Source organism: Micromesistius poutassou (genome assembly GCF_964030765.1).
Source record: "Micromesistius poutassou genome assembly, chromosome: 14".
NCBI lineage: Eukaryota > Metazoa > Chordata > Actinopteri > Gadiformes > Gadidae > Micromesistius > Micromesistius poutassou.
Window position 1 is genome coordinate 16811437 of NC_140284.1, and position 14357 is coordinate 16825793.

General features: G+C 52.7%; 1 protein-coding gene across 3 annotated transcripts in view; it reads right to left on the minus strand.

Moving 5' to 3' along the window:
• The window catches only part of LOC311358565 (R3H domain-containing protein 1-like), a 28117-nt gene extending 14383 nt beyond the window's left edge, over positions 1-13734 (minus strand). For 2 of the 3 annotated variants that reach the window (XM_084478641.1, XM_084478640.1), the window contains exons 1-13: positions 13319-13734; positions 11793-11828; positions 11171-11263; positions 9251-9383; positions 8880-8958; positions 8480-8539; positions 7990-8130; positions 7432-7540; positions 6520-6615; positions 6319-6347; positions 6150-6203; positions 5584-5801; positions 539-696 (exon numbers count right to left, since the gene is read on the minus strand). In XM_084478641.1, coding sequence (XP_084334767.1) covers positions 539-696; positions 5584-5801; positions 6150-6203; positions 6319-6347; positions 6520-6615; positions 7432-7540; positions 7990-8130; positions 8480-8539; positions 8880-8958; positions 9251-9383; positions 11171-11263; positions 11793-11828; positions 13319-13699 — 1587 coding nt within the window. In that variant the 5' untranslated portion in view covers positions 13700-13734. The remainder of the gene's footprint in view (positions 1-538; positions 697-5583; positions 5802-6149; positions 6204-6318; positions 6348-6519; positions 6616-7431; positions 7541-7989; positions 8131-8479; positions 8540-8879; positions 8959-9250; positions 9384-11170; positions 11264-11792; positions 11829-13318) is intronic. The other variant, XM_084478642.1, reaches the window with a different exon arrangement.
• Positions 13735-14357: the final 623 nt, after the last annotated feature.

The window sequence follows — 14357 nt, forward strand, 5'->3', positions numbered from 1 at the left end:
GCAAATATGTGAAACACAGAAGATGTTAATGAAGAGAAAAGTCCCTCCTCAGTGGAAACATTTTTCAATCAGCAATAATGAAAATCGTCGTCGGCTGGTGCAAAAGCGCTCTAATCTGCATGGAGCTCATCAGCCCGCGTCCCTCTGAACTCGACGGCGCACTCGTCTCCCCAGTAATCACGAGGGAATCACTTCCCCCCCCCCCCCCCCCCCCCCACCCCCCCCGAGAGCCCTGGCCTTCTGTTCTGCCCCGTGGGCTGTGTGGCAACAGAGGGGTCGACTCAATCCCCAGTCCCGCCGTTAACTTTAATGAAGGCCAACCGCTACACCCCTAACTAAATGGAAAAATAAATACAACAACGGATAAAGTAAGTTGAGGGGGTTTCAAATGACTAGACGCAAACACTGTGGCGGTGGTGAAAGGATGAACGTGTGCGTGTGTGTGTGTGTGCGCTTGTATGTGCATTGCTGTGCAACATCCACATCCAGATCCAGATCCAGTCATTGGATGTGTGTGATGTGGCGATGTGGGGCGGACCTGGGAGAGGAGGTGGTTGGCCGGCTGGTGCTGGTGGGGGCCGGGCTGGGCAGAGGGGGGTGGCGGAGGGGGGTGGGACTGCTGACTCCTTCCCTGCTGGGAGGCCAGGCCAGGGTTGTACACCACCGCCGTGCCGTCTGGGTTGACAAAGGGCTGGCCTGAAGAGAGGAGAGGGAGGGAGAGAGGGGGGGGGGGGAGAGAGGGGGGACAGAGGGGGGACAATGGCTTAAAAGTCGAAAAATGAATCAGCCTTTGGTTAAAGGCTGCATACATGAATAAATAGGGACCCGGCGCGGTCGTGATTCAATATCAAAATTCGGACTTAGCGTCCGTCCTGCGAGTGCGTTGGAATCTATTTACGGATGGGCTTTGCTGCAGAACTTGGCTTCCTCATGCAGCCGTGTGCCCGAGTCGATGGGGAGATTTGATCAAGTTCCTAAAATCGAATCATGATTTTCTTTTAAACTCTGATATATACACTCAACTCTGAGTTAGTCTTATCTTAACGTGGTAATAATTGTAAATCCCATCAGGACCTCAAAAACAAAAAGTGTATTGAAGCGGGAAAAACAAAACGACGCATCCGCGCCAATTGTGCACCAAATCTAACGGGGACCGTCACCCACTGTAACCAAATGAAGCCAGCGCCATCAAGGCAGCAAATGTACCGCGTTGCATCTGCAGAGTCGTCGTTGCCGTAATAGTTCGGCAATTGGGGTTCGCATTAGCTGTGCCCGCCTTAGCTCGTGTTTCCCTGAAGCGGTTGAGAGCGCGACGGGGCCGCGCCGCACTTCTGCGGAAGCCTTCAGAGTTAATATTTACGTTTGTCGAAGCCTGGAATACGAGAGGCAATACAGACCAGGAACATTTGGGCGTGAGAACCATGAAAGATCCAGCTTAAGACTTGTTAAAGTCATTTTTAGTCAACATGTAATGTAATTCCTCCCTCCCTCCCCCGTCTGACTGGGGGATTATTATCTGAATTGCTAATGAAAAATAATACGCCTAGTCCTCTTACGAATTTCCTGTGCCGATATTTCATGAATCCATTCATGCGTGAAATCCGCGAAATGTTCACAAGGAGCCGTAGGCGGACAGCGAGCAGACGCTTTGGAAAAGATATCTTTCTGTCGGCGCGGCGGCGGCGAAAGAATAGGAGTGCGCTTGACAGGAAGTAATTAACGCCCATTTATCCGCGCGCCGGTGTGCCATTAGCATTCTGCCGGGCTCCTTTTCCGTGTTCCCCGTTAGCGGCGAGGCGAGGGATCAACGGCAGACGCTGTCGAGAATCCACAAGGCCGTGCCGACCCCGCCCCGCCGGCGACGGCGCCCGGGCACTCACATCACACATCCCCAGGCTCCGGGACGTTCTAATCTACGCCGGCCTGCCACGCGCAAACGCATCGCAAGAGGAGCGCTGAGTGTTTGCACTCGGGGGGGGGGGGGGGGGGGGGGGAGGGGGTAATGTAATAAAAACGTTACTTCCAGTCTGAGCCTCTGCTCCTCACGACGACATCCCGATGACCCAGAAAAAACACCTTGTCGTTGTCGGTTTGTGCACCCCCAGGTAGTAAAATTAACTCTGGGGGGGAGGGAGGGGGGGGGAGAGGGGGATTTGTGGCGCGCTATAAGGAGTTCCTATTTGCAGACTCCTTACGAAAGGTCAATAAGCACTTTCACACCCTGGTTGACTTCCAAAGGAAAAAAAAAAAAAGGGAAAGAAAAAAATCGCATTAGCGCCAGCCCATGCAGGCCGGCCTTATCAGGGCCGTGCATATTTAAAAAGGTGCACAGCGCTAAGGAGGAATACATTAGGCGTCTGAAGGGGCCACGCCGTCAATTCCTCCTCTATATTCAATTAGGTGTACAGTACGGCTTCATCATTTGTGTCCTAGCGACCCTCAGCGGAATGTGTTTGGGCCGTCGCCGGCTATATTGATCTTGCTAGACGGCTATCATTTTTCAAAGTGCCGACCGAGGCGATCCACGGCGGCTGGGGGGGTGGGGGGGGGGGCGGGGCGGGCGGGAGAGAGAGAGAGCGCGGGGAGAGACGAGACGGGGGAGGTGTGGGATCTCATTTGCATGTAAGGCTCATCATTAGACGAAGACCTCCGTGTGGATTTGGAAGGATTTGCCGAGCAGAGACGCGCGTTGCTCTGTCTTTTTTTTTTTCCTGAAAAAGGGCAATCAAAGCGGCACAACTACTTTTAATTATTTTACTCGGGAGAGAAAAGACTCATGACTTAATGGCTTAGAACTTGCGCATTAATAATGCATGATGCTCAGGTGCTCTCCTGAATGGACCCCGCAATTTAGTTGCCGGGGAAAACCAAAAAAAAAATAAAAAATACACCCTCAACCACGGCCACGTTCGTTCAGAGGATTTATTTCCTCCAGAGCCGATAAAAAAAGAAGAAAAAACAGCAAGAGTTGTGCTCGAGGTGAAATTACCATAGCAATGTGAGTACGGTTAGTTTGAAGGTTAAAAGAAACTGAAAAACACACACACTACTACAAAACACACACACACACACACACACACACACACACAGCGCATGCAGTCGAAGAGAGAAACCGACCCCTCCAAAGGCAATGCCGACAACAGAGGAGGGGTGGGCAAGTCGACCTGGGGGGGGGTCAAAGGTTACCAACCTGTGTGTGGGTTGACGAGGATGCTGCCTGGGGGGATCCCTGCGGCTTCCAGCGGAAGCAAATAGTAGCTAGTAGTGTTAGTGGTGGAGGTCGGTAGCGACGGCGGCTGCGTCGGTGGTGGAAGAGGAGGAAGAGGAGGAAGAGGAAGAGGCAGAGGAGGAGGCGGTGCGGTCACGACGGCGGCGGCGGCGGCTGCCGCCACTGCTCCGCTCCGGCCTGCCTCATACGACATGGAGCTACTAGTGCAGAGGAGCGGGTAGGCCACCGGCGCCGCCCCGCGCCCCGCCGGCTGGCTGGGCGGCGGCGGTGGCGGCGGCGGCGGCGGCGGAGGGGCCGGGCCAGGCGGCTGGGAGCGGGAGAGCGATCCCGTAGAGGAGCCTATGCTACTAGACGACTCGGAACCTGGGGGAGAAGGAGGAGGAGGAGGAGGGGAGGGGAGGAGAAGGAAGGCCTTAAACCTCCGGTGCAGAGCAGAGACCTGGTGCTTTAAGAGGGATGGGATGGGGGGGGGGGCGAGCATGCAGGGGAGTAGGTAGGGGTGGGTGGAAATGGCGTGAAGGTCGATGCAGTCGATGGCTGCCGATACGGTGAGAAGGAAGAGAGGCTGGTGGAAGCGGCGACGCGACTGCGGTCGGGAGCCTTGTGCGCCACATTGAGGTCAAATATCAACGCGGAATTTATAAATCTAATTATAATGAATTATATCTAATTATCTATGGTAATTACCCATGGGAGAGCTGCTGCCATAAAGCGGGTCTGGGAGCATAATGATGTCACTAGCTTGACATGGGATGTCATCCTTTCCATTAGCGGCCAGCGGAGCCGTTTCCCCGCGTCTCTCAGACGCCGCGCCGTGGTCAGGCCACGTGCTCCCGCTTGTTTACCGAACGGGACAATGAAAAGGTAATTTGATAGGATGTGGGATATCGGGACTCTCTTGATGGGTGAATAAAAATACATTGTTTGCGTTGGCAAAACAATGTTTTTCCTTAGGGAGGGGACGACGACACTGCAGCCGTTTCAAGTCACCCGTGGAACGTAACGGACGGCTCACGTTTCACCGGCCTTTAAGCTGGCTTTGTGAACATAACGGAGTCAACGTGGAGCCCAGCAGCTTTCGGAGTGGGTAGCAACAGCGGTGAAATGAAACGAGAAAAGTGTTTTATATAACAGGAAAGGGAAATCAAATGCCAGGGTGAGCGAGTGCGCCAAAAGCAGAGTGGGGGGGGGGGTGGCGGGGGGGCGCCGGGGTGGGCGCGCCCGCTACGGGCAGGTGCCCGTGAGCAAGAGAAGCGCTACGTCAATGTCGTGATCTTGAGCCCAGTAAAGCAAACCGAAAAAAAAAAAAAAAAGAAAATCGAATTTGATGCGATGCAGGCCGGGCAAGATTAAAAATGCATGGCTTTCATTTTGTTCTCTCCCCCCCCGCCTGCAATCCCCTGCTTGTGCTCGTACGCAGCAACGCATCGATTCCAACAACTCAAATAAATGGAATAAATAAATAAATGCAAAACACAAACAATATGGTGTGGCGACAACAAAGGGCCAGGACCACAGGCTTTGGCTTTGGCAGATGCAGTTGACTCTGGACCGGCACCTCTCGGGCCCGTCCCGAGCGGTGGGGAGTGAGGCGCGAGCAGCCGAGCCGTTGGAGTGGAATGTGTGTGGGTGTCTGGGGCGGGCAGTGAAACATGTTTTTGACAAACGTTTGTCATTCTCTGCGTGCCGAGTAGCAAACGTTTTCATCAAGCCCGCTCAAGTCGGCAGCGGCATCTTTAAGCTTTCTGAAGTGAGATGGTCAATCGGAAAAAAAATGTTTCAGTCTCAGCAACAGCCCACATTAAACCATGGCTTGTACAATTAATTGCCATGCATTCAAGACAGTTTTCTGCATGAGCTCGCCGAATATCTACATTTCTTAATGGTTCTTTTTTTATTACTAGCAGCCCGACAAAAAAAAAAAATATATGAACCTCACTGACAGCCCCCACCGTGTTGAAACCATGACCACAGCCATCACTCTTTCTGATTGGCCACGAGACTTTACACGGTCCTGCCCCCGTGTGTGTGTGTGTGTGTGTGTGTGTGTGTGTGTGTGTGTGTGTGTGTGTGTGTGTGTGTGTGTGTCCCTGAGGCTCTGAGCGCTGGGTGGTGTGTGTGTGTGTGTGTGTGTGTGTGTGTGTGTGTGTGTGTGTGTGTGTGTGTGTGTGTGTGTGTGTGTGTGTGTGTGTGTGTGTGTGTGTGTGTGTGTGTGTGTGTGTGTGTGTGTGTGTGTGTGTGTGTGTGTGTCCCTGAGGCTCTGGGTGGTGTGCGTGCGTGGTGTGTGCGTGTGTGCGTGCGTGCGTCCCTGAGGCTCTGGGTGGTGTGTGTGCGTGCGTGGTGTGTGTGCTCACCGGTCTTGGAGAGGCGGCCCATGCTCTTGCTGCTGGCGGAGCTGTCCCCCCGCAGCAGCACCGAGATGCCGCTGAAGCTGCTGGCCTTGGTCATGGCCGGCCTGAGGTTGCGGTTGGAGCTGTCCGAGTCCGTGCTGCTCCACGGCCGCGGGTCTCCGTACTTTGGCTCGTTCTCCGAGCTGCTCTGGCGGCTGTTGGCCGAGCGCCCGTCCTTTAACCTGGAGGAACACCGGTGGCTCGCGGTTAATCGCGGTGCGGGGGGGGGGGCCAGTATGGACCGGGTTCCGTCTAGTCGGCGGACCCGATTGCAATGATCCAAGACGTTGTGTGCTGAACTACGGCGGAAATGTGTTCCGGCACAAGATCCGCTTGTGGTTCAGTCAACATAAACAAACACTTAAAAATGGATCTACCATTGCTACCAAATATGTGAAACTCGAAAAATGTGTTGACACATTTGGTATCTATTTGGGTGTGGAAATAAAAACAAACCAAGGATTCACTGTACACTCCTTTTGCTCCCTGTATTCATTTTCAGCAATATTTTGGGGAGGTGAGAAGCTCACCTAAATACTTGGCGTCTCTGCTGAGTGCTGTTGCAGACATCATCTTCTTGTATCCTGGGGGGCACACAATATTTTCCTTAAACCCGAGTCAAGCGGTTAGAAACTGTTAGAAATGTTTTACTCAACAAGACCTCGTCAGATCACCAACGTCCATGAGGGTGGGACGTACCTTTTATCGAGTGCAAAGCCGTCATGACCCTAAAACAGAAACACCAAAAAAAAAAAAAATGTTAAAAGCGGGGCGAGTGCATTTCTGAAACGCACTTCGAAAACAAGCAAACACACGCGCGTGTTCATGGACAGAAGGGATGGCTGGCGTCCATTCCCTGAAGGGGAAAAAGGAGGGGGGGGGGGTGGGGGGGGCACTTGCATCTTGAGCGAATATCCTGTCACGGGCCCGCTGGTACTCCTCCTCCCGCTCCTCGATAGACTTGCTCCGTCGGTCGTCCTTCAGCCTCATGCGCATCTGCAACACACAAGTCTGCATGTTGGAGAGGCGGCTCTGGTGGGGCGCGCCCCAATCATCCCCCGGCACGGTTTGTTTGAGTGACGAATATTCATTAAAAAAAAATAATAATAAAAAAGCGACGCGTGGGTCGGCACACATCAATCTTTTGTCTGAATAAATATTGTCGCGAATATTATTATAGCGTTGTAATAAAATGCCATTGGGCTAATCATGAGGGGTACGGCTCAAATGGAGTCCTAGTACGAGTAATATCCTTTCATTTGGCCATATATGTGATGGACAAAGTAGTAAAAAAAATGTTTCCTAAATAAAGTCTCATAGGGCCTGTTAGTTTCTTCCTCGAGGCATTGTGAATATGAAATGGATATTGTGATGCAATAGTTTTTCTGCTATGATTAATTATCCTCCCTGCTCAGAGCTTGTTTTAATTAATGGCGAGAATGATCATGATTCGAGAGCAAATGGGACTATTTCCCTCCTTATCTCCATGCACACACAGCCACACGATGCAGACAACACAAATAAAATCTCACACACACACACACACACACACACACACACACACACACACACACACACACACACACACACACACACACACACACACACACACACACACACACACACACACACACACACACGGGCCTGGGGAGTGAAGATAGCAACAATAACGTCAGCGTTTCAACAGCTCACAGGCCAGACAAACACTGAAAGGAAGGGGTTTTTTCCCTTCACATCTGGTACGAGGCAGATTGCCGGTCTGCAGTGGTGTTGAGCAGGTGTGAAGGTGTGTGTGTGTGTGTGTGCACCTACCATGTTTTCGTCCCTGTCTGAGCTGGAGTTGTCCCTTTTGAGAATGTAGCGCTTCTGGAAGTCATCCGTCTTGTCATCTTTAATGTGTTCCGAGAACTTCTGATCAGGTCTGCGGAGGAAGGGGGGGGGGTGGTCAACATTTACAGTAGTCACAGCGGTGCGCTGGAATAAAACCTAAGATGTGCATGTCTCATAAAACCTGGCACCACCAACACCCTCACCACCCCCCCATAGCAATATTGAAAATCGCAGATAATTAAGTTTCCACCCAGCCCCCAACCCCCCAACCCATAAAAAAAGAAAACCTAATTTTGCCAGGGCTGCATGGGAAAAATCTGTTTTGCCTGCACGGAAGATACGGGCGTCTGTAATTTCTGCAAGTCTAAGCCGTTTGAATTAAAGCAGGTTGAGAAATTCAATTTCTCGAGCAGAGGCGAGAGAATGATTATGTGTGTAGAGGTAAGAGAGTGTGTGTGTGTGTGTGTGTGTGTAGGTTAGGGGTGTGTGTGTGTGTGTGTGTAGGTTAGGTGTGTGTGTGTGTGTGTGCGCATTACTCACATTCTGGTATTGCTAGTTTTGTTGATGATGACAGATTTGCCGGTCTGATCGACATTGTGATCCAGGCCAAAGTAGGCGGCGACTCTGTGCAGCAGCATCCTATGGTAGGAGGTCATCGGAGGGAACTTCCTCTTCTGGCTTCTGAGGGAGAAGGAAAACATGAGAAATGGATGGGGGGGGCAGAGAGAGAGAGAGAGAGAGAGAGAGAGAGAGAGAAGCGAGCAAGAGGAAAAGCGCAGGAGAGCGAGAGAGCGAGCGCGAGAGAGAGGGATGCAGAGAACTAAATCAATAATTCAGTGCAGACTAAAAGAAGACGATTAGAAAGGGCTTTCTTAAGCGGCGGTGGCGTGGCGGGCCGCCCGCGGTCAGATCTCATTAGCTGCCCCGGCGGCGGCGCGCAGACCCGTCTCTGGGAAATTACGCACGGTTTAATAGAACCGACAGGGGCGCAGCTTATTCCACGGAAATGTGACCCAAAAACACAACTTACTCGTTATTACTGATGAAGTCGAGGATGTCCTGTTCCAGCTTCAGCAGCATCATTCTGTCCCTGGGTGGGATTCACAGAACAGACAATTAGTCACACTGTCTCTTTCAAACCGCCTTTCAAAGGCTCTTTAGGACGTTACCACATGGTGGCTTCCTAGACAGTTTTTGCAAGCGTTTAAGCGACCAAACCGGGGGAAATAACGACCATATGGCCCTTGAAGTGGAACTTAAAAACACCCTGCTAGGTGATTGGGGGACTGTACAACAGGTCGACCAGTGGCGCTTCAGAAAGAGACAGACACCGAGATAATCCGTCTTACAAGAGTGGTCCTCATCCTGGCACAGACAGTTGAGCTGCCCCAGCCATCAAAGACCCTTCCGGAGGGTTTGTGTGTACACACCTGGGGTTGTTTTTTAGCGTGTTCACCAAGAACTCGTGGAGATCAATCCCAGTGGAGTCTGTGTATTCCTGACTCGAGTCTGGAGGGAAGAGGAGGGCAAACAGGGGGGAGGGGGGGGGCAGGCTCGGTTAGAGACGGTCATTGGTCGATATCTTTTGTTCTAGTCTTAAAGGAACAGCGTGCTGAAAGTACATGCGACGCGAGTAGCACAACGTACAAAACACAAAAAACTATATATTTTTATATTGCGGAAGCCTTAACCGCCAGTGTCCATGTTAACGAGCCCACCTGCCGGTCCTCGTTAACACCAACCCTTAAATGGATGTGGCGCTAACGAGCCCCGGCCGGTGGGCGTGTCGGGCGCCGCCCACCTCGAGACAGCAGCTTCCTGGTCAGCTTCTCGGGCCGCTCCTGCTTGTCCCCGCCCCTCTCCTGCTCGTTCTTGGTGGGCGTGGGCGGTTCCTCCTTGTCTAACGATTGGCCCAGCTTGATGGGAAGTTCAGCCTACAGGAGAATGCAAAAAAAAATAGAAATGGCAAAATGTGACGAGGGCGATGTTTTTTTTTTTGAAGACCGCCACGTTCAATTACGTTACTTTTTTTTTTTTTTACCAGCAAAGAAACATTATTCGACTGGAACACAAAGGATTAGTATATGCTACACGTGAACCTCCTGAGATGGCGCAATTTGATTGGTTTGCTATCTCGGGATATCCCATGATTGAGATTTCAAACTCTGGAATTTTGTTTTTGCGCGTGACGGTCGTCTCGTCACGCTAATAAAAACAAATAAACCGCTAATAAAAACAAATACATCCCGGCAAAAAAGTGTTATCTCGTTTATTTTTGTAGTGTTCACGTGTAGTATATACTAAAACAATGATTCACCTCAGGCTCCGTGAATATTGGGGAATAGCCCCATATTAGATTTATATTCCCCACTATTTACTTTGCCTTCGGCGAATAATTGTTAAATAGTATTCGACGGGATCTGCATTGGGTACGGCCGAACCCAAAGCAGTCCAGATCCTAATACAAGGAGCACGGAAGCCGCCGCGGCCCAGAGTGTGCAACCCTTGCGGTTTGAATTTGATGGCGTCAGCAGCAACCATTCATCAGTATTCGCCTAGAGGCTGTTCTGGTGGAACAAAGACCGAGGGGTGGGAGAATACCAACTCAGAAAACGCAGGATGAAAACTAAAACTATACCAAAGTACTAACAGCCTGTGGGGAGTATGCTCAGTCTTACAATTTATTGCTTTCCCTTTTTTTCTTTCCAAGTCACTATGGAACCAACACAAACAGTGCTGAGGGGAAGTTTGTGAAGCTCCTCGCTAGGACTCTGTTAACCAGGCGGCCGGTGTGGTAACCAGGCGGGGCTTCCTGAGAAAGCCCCCATCTGTATCAGTGGAGCGGCGGACTGTGCCACTCATGGTCCCCGCCACTCCAGACAATACGGGACCCTACTGAGTGCGGGCCCCGTCAGATTTTCCCTCCATCTCCCCCATTCACTTATTATTAAAAAGAATCTGCGGGCGATAAAAGGCCTTCCATTTCACCATTCAGCGCGGATACAAAGCAGAGCCGGGCGGGACAAGCCCGCGACCGACTGTTGTTTTTGGTTTTCTGTGGGGGCCAAAGCGGTGGTGTTTACACAGTGGATAATGGCGGCCTGGAGTAAATAGTATCTAGTTAGAGACCAATGTGCAGGAGGAGAGGAGAGAGGGTCTTAAAAGGAACCCTATTCAAGCCCCTTTGAAAATCATAAATACGATGCAGGGGAATACGTTATGAAATTTTTTAAAGGCAAAAGAACTGATAGCACTCATGTAAAGTGCATATTTTCTTCAGCAGTTTAATAGCGCTGATCTTTCCTTTACAGTAATAGAGCCTCATTAGCCAACATCCAAAATGTTGTCAAAGCCTGCTGTTTCAAACCTTACTTTGACACAGGGCTCAATGAGGCCGACATCAGCAAAGGAGCGGATCTGTGAGACTTCACAACCGACTCACTTTAGGGTTTTAAGTGCAGATGCTCAGGAACACCCCTTTCTGCACCATGTGTTTGAACGTTATGGGGCGGTTAAAACATTTCAGAAGCACTTATGGGCAGTGAAATGTCGGCGGGCCCGAACTCCAGCTGTTGGTGGAAGAAGTTGTGGTTGGGCTAGGGTGGGGTGGGGGGGGGGTTATGGGTGAGGGACCAACGGGAGATGGGTGGTAGGAGAGGATAGGAGGAAGCGGGAGTGAATAGAGAGGGAGAGGAGGAGGGGGGAGGGGGGAGAGATTTACCTGGTGTTCTCCAGGCAGATCAGTGGTAAAAGGGGGAGAGGAGGACTCTTCGCAAACAGCCAGGCTCCGAACTAACTTTAACTTTGAGTTAGACTGGGGGAGAGTGGTGAGGGTTAAGAAGAGTCAGGATGGGACAAGAGAGATGACACCACCACACACCAAGCACAACCGGGGAAGCAGGGGTTTGTTTTCAAAGAAAAAAAAAAGGGTTGGAAATTAAAGTCAAGCTCGGTTAGAAAGGAAACCATTTCCCCGTGCGATGCAAGCACAAAACCCCATTACGGATGGATCATCCATTGTTGATATTGAAGTACAATACAAAATGACACTTTGTCAAAGATGCAGCATTGCTAGGTGAGACATGAGTCCAAATAGGTGCATGAAATGTAGAAAACATAAATAAAAAGGTATCCACAGATACTCTGAATACCCTATACTCCTGAACACATGTCACTATCCATTTCAAGATACATTTCCAAAAGCCAAACTCACAAAAGCAAGTCACACAAACACGAAAACGACACAAATCAGAAATGTCATCCATCCACATGGAACTAGATGGGAGCGGGTTGGATGACGATAAGCAAACACCGGTTTACAGACATGCCTCTTGCAACTGTACCTTGGCCCGTTTTCCTGACTGTCCAGGTGTTTGCCGCTGTAAGCCGATAGGCGATGAGACAAAATGGATCAGATGAGACGATGAGCGGCGCACAGCGCTAGCGTCCTCAGTGGCCTTCAACGGCGAATGTCAAACCCCATTTCAAATCGACAACGTATGCCCGCGATGCACTCTGTGTCTGTGTGCGTTTGTGTGTGCATTTGTGTGTGTCATTTAAAAAAAAATCTTTTCTTTCTTAATCTTTACAGACAGAATGACTCAATCGTTCAAGGTCATAAGTCCGTTCCAAGTCATCTACAGGCGGTTGCACCATGCAAGCATCAAAGTGGCGCTCCCCCTGTCCAGCTGCGTACAACAGGATTAGAGTTTCTGCAGGGAGATGGTGCCGAGGATAAAACCCTGAGGGCTGATTGGACGCTATCGTGCGATGCCACACCTGCGGGGGGGGGGGGGGGGGGGGGGCGGGGTCACGACTGACTTGCTCGCGAAAAAAAAAAAAGGAGCTTATTAAGCACACCTTAAAATAAAACGTTTAGTTTTTTTGTGAGAATCTTGGCCATCTATGGGGAGCCGGTCACAAATGGCTATTCTCAGCATCCCGTGTGCAGCGAGCCGAGGCGCGCAGCCAAAGTGGCGGCAGCAGATGGCGGCGGTGACATCCGTTCCGGCGCCCTAAAGAGGCGCCGGTATGGGAGGCGTTGGTTGGATGCGCAGGGAATCTTTTTTGATGTGAGCTCATGGCACATCAAAACACCGGGGGGGGGGGGGGGGGAGGCGGGCGGGGGGAGGCGTGGGGTGAGGGGGGGGATGCACAAAAGTACTAAAGGGGAAAGAGCACGCAGAGATCAGAAGGCTGTGAGGGCTGTGAGAAGAGGTGCATGCTGGGAAATATCCCCGCACCAACGCGGTTGTGCGGCGGTAGAATTTCTCTTTAATAAAAAAAAAATAAAAAAAGGCCGGACTCCACACGCCGCCACGACCTCACCGCAGCGTCGCTACAGCCACCATTTTAACCTTCAAGCGTACAATAATAACGGCGTAGTGGTTCTGTGGTACGGCCTCCGCAGGTTCTCATAACTCAATTATCTGACAATTGATTGGCTGTGCTTCGCCAGGAGACTCCCAAGGGCCCCTGAGCCCGTGTTGTATCGGAAAGCAATTATTTCTCCTCTGCTGCTGCGCTCGCCATTACTAAGCCCAATAATGGAGTGAACACCCCCCCCCCGCCCTCCCCCGTCCACACAGCCCCTGAACGTCTCTTAGCACATATACCTTTAGTTCCCTCCCATGACACACAACAGGGGCCCCTTCACGCTGAAGCGCCAGACCTACTAGGAGCCAATTGGGGTGGCTGAAGGTTGATTGGAGGCCGCGATGGGGGCCGCGGGTGCAAGGGGGAAACAGGCCAGGGGCCTACGGCGAAGAGGGGGGGGGGGGGGGGGGGGGGGGGCTCGACACTATACCAGAGGGCCTTGAGAGAGAGGGGGGGGGGGGGGGGGGACCTGAAGACCGCGGGGGCTCCTCACCTGAGTGTCGTTCCGGTCGGTGCAGCAGCTGGCGTCCCTGCCGGGCTGGGGGGCCGGCGGGAGCGGGGGAGGCGGAGGCTGGGACAAGGGCGGAGTCGGAGGCGGGGCTTGGGGCGGAGCCTCCGAGGTGGGCGTCTGCTCGTCGGCCGGCGGCGGGGGCGGGGGGGGCTCCCTGCCGTCGCTCTTGGTGGGGCTGACGGCGGCGCTGTCGGGGGCGCTCTCATCGGTGGCGGCGGCGGCGGTGGTGGTGGTGGTGGTGGTGGCGGCGGCGGCGACGGCGATGACGACAGCCACGGCCGGCGCGGCGCGGTTCTCCTCCGTCTCCATGCCTCTCATAGTGTTGCGCGTCTCTTTTACAGTGACAGTTTCAGACATCCTCATGAGAGAAGGCTACTTGGAGCGTCTACCAAGAGCTGGAGACCTGGGGGGGAGGGCGGGGGGGGGGGGGGGGGGGCAAGAGGATGGAAAATAAGTAGGAAAATAAATGATAAATGATGATCGGTTCAGAGGACATTTTGGCAAACCCCTTAACAATGTCGTTCCTAACCTAAAACACTTTCTTTTAAAAGGGGCGACTGTTGAACGTGTCATTCCAGACTTCACTTCAAGGCAACCCCCCCCCTACGCCGCCCCGTTAAACTGAAGGGCGGCCCCAGCCACGTTCAAGACACGCGCCGCGTAGCCCAAACCCCCCCCCCCCCCCCCCCCCCCCCGAGCCAGCACGCAGGGGAACACGACTGTGCTCCCGTTCCCCCGGGCGGCGCTAAAGAGCTGCGGATCTGAGACGACCCTCTGCGTGAACGCGTGACGGTGCCGTGGATCCACGCGGGCGTCGACACGCGCGCTGAGAACACGCCGTGACTCTTGGCAGTTTGTGTGGCGGGGGCGTCGGCCCCCAGATGGCTCGTCGATCGTCTGACACGCCACAGCGGGCTGCCCTGGGATATGATGTCGACGCTACCCGCATGTGGCCCCCCCCCGGCGCCACGCCGCGAGCCCTCGGGGAGCAGTCTCTCCTTAACGCGGAGGAACGGCGGGG